The sequence below is a fragment of the Nematolebias whitei genome, chromosome 1 (assembly GCF_014905685.2).
Source record: "Nematolebias whitei isolate Nwh7 chromosome 1, NemWhi1, whole genome shotgun sequence".
Classification (NCBI taxonomy): Eukaryota; Metazoa; Chordata; class Actinopteri; order Cyprinodontiformes; family Rivulidae; genus Nematolebias; species Nematolebias whitei.
In genome coordinates, this window is record NC_056498.1 from 37,928,875 (window position 1) to 37,936,235 (window position 7,361).

At 41.1% G+C, this 7,361-nt stretch overlaps 1 protein-coding gene across 1 annotated transcript in view; it reads right to left on the reverse strand.

Moving 5' to 3' along the window:
• The window catches only part of epoa (erythropoietin a), a 5,470-nt gene extending 897 nt beyond the window's left edge, over nucleotides 1-4,573 (reverse strand). Inside the window, exons 1-4 of the mRNA XM_037677910.1 lie at nucleotides 4,537-4,573; nucleotides 3,928-4,085; nucleotides 3,697-3,780; nucleotides 3,283-3,447 (exon numbers count right to left, since the gene is read on the reverse strand). Coding sequence (XP_037533838.1) covers nucleotides 3,283-3,447; nucleotides 3,697-3,780; nucleotides 3,928-4,085; nucleotides 4,537-4,573 — 444 coding nt within the window. The remainder of the gene's footprint in view (nucleotides 1-3,282; nucleotides 3,448-3,696; nucleotides 3,781-3,927; nucleotides 4,086-4,536) is intronic.
• Between the last annotated feature and the right edge of the window lie 2,788 nt (nucleotides 4,574-7,361).

A 7,361-nucleotide genomic window follows, 5' to 3' on the forward strand; every position in this document is an offset into this window, starting at 1 on the left:
ATGTCCAAACCATCTCAGTCTGGCCTCTCTAACTTTATCTCCCAGTTGTTCAACCTGTGCTGTACCTCTGATGATCTCATTCCTGATCTTATCCATCCTTGTCACTCCTAAGGAGAACCTCAACATCTTCATTTCTGCCACTTCCAGTTCTTCTGTCTTTTTGTCAATGCCACCGCCTCCAAACCATACAACATAGCTGGATTCATTGCTCTCTTTGAAACCTTTCCTTTGACATTTCCTGAGTTTCACTCCTGAAATGTTTCTCTATCTCCAATGTTTGTAAAACAAACAAACAAATAAACAAACCATATCAGCACAAACATCTCACTCCAACTGTCTAGCACAGGGTTAGACGACTGAAAGTCTGGGCGCCTTGCAGTCACGGAGTTGACCATGAACTTAGCTGCAGATCAAAGTATTCAGAGTCAAATGTGAGGTCACTGCCTGACAGCTTAAAGCTTGGACCAGACTGAGTCATGATGCAACAGAACATAAATTCCAAACACAGCAGCAGATCTAGAACAGAATGACTCAGTCAAGGTGCTGAAACTGTCAAAGTTCGGAATCTCAGCTTGCTTAAAACGCTGTGGTGGGACCTTAAAAGAGCTGTTCAGAAACAAATGTCTGCAAGCTTCAACAAGCTGAAGAAACATTGTAAAGAGTGAACCAAAAGCCGGACAGAAAAGGCTTAATCAAAGTTGTTGCTAAAGGTGGATCTACAAGCTAATTAACGGCGCTGGATTTCATTTTTCACACATTTCTGTTTTTGCTTCATTTGTTATTTAGTAATTGAAACGATTGAGTCTGTTGTGTGTTTTTGTACGAATTTGCACAAAGCTGTCACCTTGTCTACCAAAAGCAAGACACGGTTAGATCTGAACAATTTTAGATCTTGGTAAAGATCAAATAAATGTTATTATGTCTGCTTCATAAAACCCAAGGATAGGAAGAGGGTGGCCTTTGTTTTTCCTCAGGATTGTATGTTTTAGACACAGCTTCTGTCTCAAACGTTACAATTTTACTGTTTCTGTGGTCAGTTCTGCAAAAGTATCAGGTCTCCACCTCTGACGTTCTTCCCATTGCCATGCAACCTTGTGTGGTATTTTTTTCTGGCTGCTGTCTAGCCTCACACTTATTATCTAGTGGACCTCTCGTGGCTCGTAAATTCCACTTTACAATCTTTCCCCCTTCTTGATTGTCCTGTCAGCTATTTCCTTAACATGATGACCCTCATCAGATGCCCTGTATGGTTTGGAAAATCAGATTTTACACTCCAATTTGACCTTTCACACTTGTTCCCAATTTGTAATGCACGGACCTTGTTCAGTTAACTCTTGTTTGATTTGATTTGAACTCTACCATTCAGATTAATGAAACACATAGAACTTTGATACTACAAATAAAAATAATGACCTAGTTTAAGGGAGAGATCAGTTATCCATTCTGCGCATCAACAGTATGCATCTTGGCTGCAGTCGATGGCCGTTTGAACAATTTCCTTTTTGAAGAATCAGGGAAAACGTTCTTATTGTGACCCCATAGAACACTAGAAATGGAAAAAATGGGCATAAATGTCTGTGTTCTTTCTACATGATCCAAAAAAACTCCTCAAAAAGCTGGTATTTGGTACTTACAAGTGCCAAATACCTGCACAAATTCTGTTTTGAAACAACCAATAAAACTTCTTTATAGGTACATAACCTCAACTAAAATCATATTTTATCATTTAAAAGCTATGAAATGTCACAAAGGTAGAAAGGAGAATTTAGTGTCTTCCCAGTTTCCCAGTCTCTGTGAATAGCAAGCGGCCATCAGGGCATTAACGATTGGCTGTCAGAGAGTGAATGGTTGTTTGTTTCTATGTGACCCTGTAATGAACTTGCGACCTGTCCAGGGTGTCCCCCGCCTCTCACACAGTGACTGCTGGATATGGGCACTAGTGACCTCTGCAACCCGGAAAGGAAGCGGGGAAGACAATGGATGGATGGATGGATGGTTGGTTAATACATCCTCCACTGAGACCTGAGATGCCCTTTAAATAAGGGAAGCGGCATGCCGTTGTGTATTATTTATGGTTGCAATTACACAGCAATAATAGAGACTGCTATGTTTTTGTTTTGACTAAAACTTTGCTACAAAAGAACATCTCTGACTCAACAATAAAGCTGGATAGCCAAACATCCTTCTGTACAAACAAAAATGCTGAAAGCTCCAGTAACATCCAACGAGGTGAACTTTGTGTGACATCAACAACAAGAGGTGGAGCAAAAGTGTAAATATTACAAGTCGCTGGTAACAACGGAGGGTTACAAAGTACCGTCTGAAGAACTCAGATCACATTTCTGTTCTACTTTATCCAAAGCAGATAATACCGAGACGCAGAAAGGCTATGAAACCACAGATTCAAGTCTGGCAAACGGATACAATATGTACGGACTATCTTGCAACTTATGATTACAGCAATATTAGCTAAATTGTCACACAACGATCTGAATACTCTGGCTCTGTTATGATCTACATGATGGTCATTAATTCAAAAAGCGTTCAATACGAAAATGATTGTCAATGATGGTCATTAACACATACACGACTCAGGAAAACCAGAAATTATAAGTAAAGTGCTATGTGTTATCACTATATTTTCCCATACAATAGCTAAATTAGTTAGCATTTAACCCATCACATGTGAGATACACTCAGGTGGAGCAGTGGGCAGCTATGTAAGTGCCCAGAGAGCAATTAGGGATTAGGTATCTTGCACAGGGACACCACAACATGTGGGAATGGCTGGGAGTCAAACTGCAACTTTCTGGTCCCAGGTCGGCTGGCCTACCTCTACCCCATCTTGCCCCCCTAATTATGGATGAAATCAGAGGATTTGATGAGGATGCAGCCTTCAGATCAGGGGACAAAGTAGCTCATGCGTCAGCATGAACCAACTTCTTCTGAGACTGCAATACGCAGGAGGAAAAAAGATTTACTAATTCTGTCATTCTAAATACAAAAATCCCATTAATAATTGCTCTCGCATATAGCTGACTATTGAATCCATGCAACACAAACCCAAATCATGATCAGCCCATTGCTATGCTTAACCAATGGAGAGGTTTGCCTTTTGTGCGCGTTGTTACCTACAGGTTGATTTTGAACGTCACCAGGCAGGTGCTTATTGGAGCATTTTAGACCTTGTTTTTCCTCAAATGCAGACTTTTTTTTTAAATTAAAAACACAACTGGCAAACTTTTTCAGCTGAGCTTGTACCTGAAAGACACACAGACTCACCTGAATATTGAGGCTTCGCAGCACGGCATTTATGCTGAGCAGGTTTCTTATGGCGTTGTCTATGTGGCTGGTCAGCTCTGCGTCCGTCATCGATGTCTGTAGTAAGCTGAAGGCCTGTTGTAAAAGCCACAAGCCCGTCTGAACTTCCTGAGCTTGCTCCAAAGCCTTTCCAAAAGATAAACAGAGGCAGAGCGTTGGAAGTGATAAGCATCAAAGGATGTAGGAAGTAATCAGCTCTTCCGTTAGAAATTAACTGGAGTCACTGGTCCAAAAAAAAAAAAAAAAAAACTCGGGCAATGGCAATGATATCTAGAAATTCCTAAAAAGTAATGCATGCAAATAAGACAAACTTCTACAGACTTCCACAACACCATTTAGTTGATCTAAGCTCTACAGATGATTTCAGCAACTTACAGTTTTCTTCTCCCAGTCATCAAAGTTGACAGTGGTTTGGGGTACAGAGACAGACGACAGGTCACATCCTTCCCTGCATGACTTCTAAAGAAAAATAACGATGACAGTATTCAGAGCTAACATATTTAACTGCATCCCAACAACTAACGAGGATTATCCAAGGGTCACGATGACTGCAACACTCTTCCCATGCATTTAGTCTGGTTCTTCTTGCATACATTTTTCTCTCACCATAGCGACTTCTGCGTCTCGTGCTTCCTGGATGAAATGGTTCAGGACCCTCAGGTCACAGATGGGCCTCAGTGGGGATAGTAGGCCTGGACGAGTCCACTCCAACACTATCAACAGCAAGGCAAACAGTCCTGCACACAGACACACAAGCACAGGAACTCAACAACAGTAAAAAGAGGAATAAAATAAATAAAATAAATCAGCAGACATGGAAGAAAGTCTCACTTGAACTGCATGTGTTACTTGTAATATAACTCATGATTACAATGAGACATATTGTTTGGATGCGCAGTGTGTTATGACACTGAAATGGAATCAGTTTATGACCTTGAATCTCCTCTACTGGCACTCGGCTCACTGACAAAGGTGATGACTGTTGAGGTTATTATTTAGAAACTAAAGAAATATAAAATGACCATCAATCATCCTCAGTCTGGAGATTCATGCAAGACTTTGCCTCAAAGTGTGAGAATAATGGAGAAAACTGAGGAGTCAGCCCAGAACTACACAGGAAGAGCTAGTCCGTAATATGGAAGCCAACAGAACAAGTCACCAAAATCACCACTGGTGACACTACATCATTATAGACCTACACTTTCCAGCACCCACCAAGTCCACCAGGTGAAGAAGGCACAATAACAGGCATGTCTACATTTTGTAAGTGGACATACATAAATTCTGAGACGGTTTGAGGAAAAGTTCTATGGTCAAGTGAAATTAAAATTGACTGGTACACATCTGGTTGGCAGGCCACAGACTGATGAAGTATTCCAAAAGGAAGACGAAACGTTTCTTCCTCAAAGAAACTGGTCCAGATTAAATGATTTAACCTTCTGTTGTTATCTACCTGGATGATTGAGCCTACAAACCTTTTTCTACATCTTTGGCATAAAATCAAACCACCATGTTTGGAGGAAGAGAAATCCTGAGTATGACCCATAGAACATCTCCATGGTCAAGCACAAAAGGGGAAACGTATTGAAGCTGTTTTTCAGCTAAGGGTGTTGGTCAAATTCACCGCATTGAGGGGCCAATGAACCAGGCTTTAAGATGTCAAGAAGCAGCTTAGAAACCTTAATGGATTTAAACAGTTTCTGTAAAGAGTAGTGAGACAAAATCATCCTGAGCTGTGTGCAAACCTGCAAGACCAACGACAGGAACAATCTTACTGCTGTGTCTGCCAACAAAGCTTTCTCCACAAAGTGCAAGGTCATGTTTCACTTGAAGAATGAATACTTATTCCATTCAATGATTTGCTAACATCAAGTTTGATATATGATGTGATAGCGCAGTTTGGCAGAGCTGTTGCCTTTCGATGAGAAGTTCGCCCCGGTTCAAGTCCTGGCCGGGACCCTTTCTGGGTGGAATTTGCATGTTCTCTTCGTGCATACGTGGGTTTTCCCTGGACACTTCAGTTTCCTCTCACAGACCAAAAACATGCATGTTAGGCTGATTGGTAACTCTAAATCGATAGATTAAGTGGTTGTTTATCTCTTTTTTTCTCTCTGTGTTCCTGTAATGGACTGGAGACCTGTCCAGGGGTGTACCCTGCCTCTTATACAGTGACTGCTGGATATGGGAACCAGTGACCCCCACGACCCGAGAAAGGGATATGTGGGTAAAAGCTAATGGATGGATGAATGGATGCCTTTCTCCATTTCAAAGAAACTACCATAAGAAATCATATGGTAATCTTATGGAATCTCATGGTGAGAAAGCTTACAAAATCAATGGGGTCAAATAAGTATTTCCCTACTGTAAATAACTAAATTAAAGTATTTGCCTGAAAGAACTAAACTATGTGCATGTTTCTGTAGATAGTATTCCTATAGCGCCCCATCAATATTTCCCTTAGCGTGTTTGCGACTCAAAGATCAGTATTTCACAAGTAGTTTTGTAGCCGTCAGACCCCCCCCCCCCCCCAACACACACACACATAAATGTATACACTGCATTCCCAGGTGGGGATTTTTGAGTTTGTAACATGTAAAGTCAGCATGAAGGAATGATTCAGCATGATAAAGCAGTTTCCTTTTAAAAGAACCACGCAATCTCTTTGATTATGAGCAGAATACCATGACGGCGCAGGAAAGACCTTGTTTGAATCTCGACTTCCACAGGGACATTAGTCTACCTTGTTTAGAAAGACAACCATCACTTCAAGCCTTATCTTAAAGATGGAAGATACTTGTAACATCCTCTGAAGTCTTTGAGCCTTCTGCCTGGAGTATCACTGGACAGAGGTTTTACTCTGGGTCATGTGGGCCCACAGCCTCGCTCCACGCTGCCACATGCTGAATGCGCTCTTTCACAGCAGCCTGTCTGCGTGACGCTAAAAGCACGAGAAAAGGTCCAGATGACAAAGCAGCAGATACAGGTCAACTAAAAGTCGCAGACTCTGGAATAGCTTTCCCCAAAAGAAATGATCCTAAAAATTACATTCTTGTTGCAGGTTTGCTATCACAAGAAGAAAATTACTACAGATCCTGTAGGGGTCAAAGGTATAATCAGCTTAACCTCCGTGCCCCCCTCTTGCAATGCCAGTGTCATGGAGGAGCTTGTAGGTGACTCATTGACTTTTGTTTATGGAACAGCGCATGTGACTTACGCAATGTTTCACGGACCTTTACCGTAATGATTTATGCACATAGCTTTAACGCTGAAGTAATCAACAACTATATAACCATTTATAAGTCACTGTGCATTATTACTACTACTATTTCAGTCAAATTGTTCCCCTGAACTCTTTCAATCCTTGTGTTCTTGCAATGTAGGGCAAATAAGAAAGAAATACACTCCCGGTGTGAACCCACTAATGATTTGACCAGGTCGAACAGATTCACTGACGCACACATTGGATCTATTGAAATATTATATGATGAGTCTGTTAGAAGGTCTCAATTGTCTCTTCTTTCGTTGGGTTTTGCTGCTCGTGTACAGGCGTGGCTACATTTGTCAGTACCATTCTACAATAATAATAATAAAACACAAAACCCAACTGATGTGACTGGAGCCAAAAAGCTCCAGTTTTATCTTATCAGTCTGATAAATTTCTTCCAGACACTTTGGGGCTTGTCAACATGCATTTTGGAGAAATCTTGTCTGACTTTTTCATTTTATTTTCTACCAACAGTGGAGCCTCCTGGGTCTTCATCCATAAAATCTATCATGATTTATAATGTGATGGATGGTGCAATCAGAAAGTGATATACCTTGGCCTTAAAGTTCACCTTGAAATATTTTGTTCGGTTTCTTTGGCTCTTTATTTACCATCTGCATTATTCATCTGATCAGCCTGGGGTTGCATTTTCTCTTGCATCCACAACCTGCGTGGTTGGCTACAGTCCGATGAACCTTATACTTTTAAATAATATTGGCAGCTGTGGTCAGAGGAACGTAAGGCTGCTTGGAGAGGAGCTTGCAGCCTTTTGTTT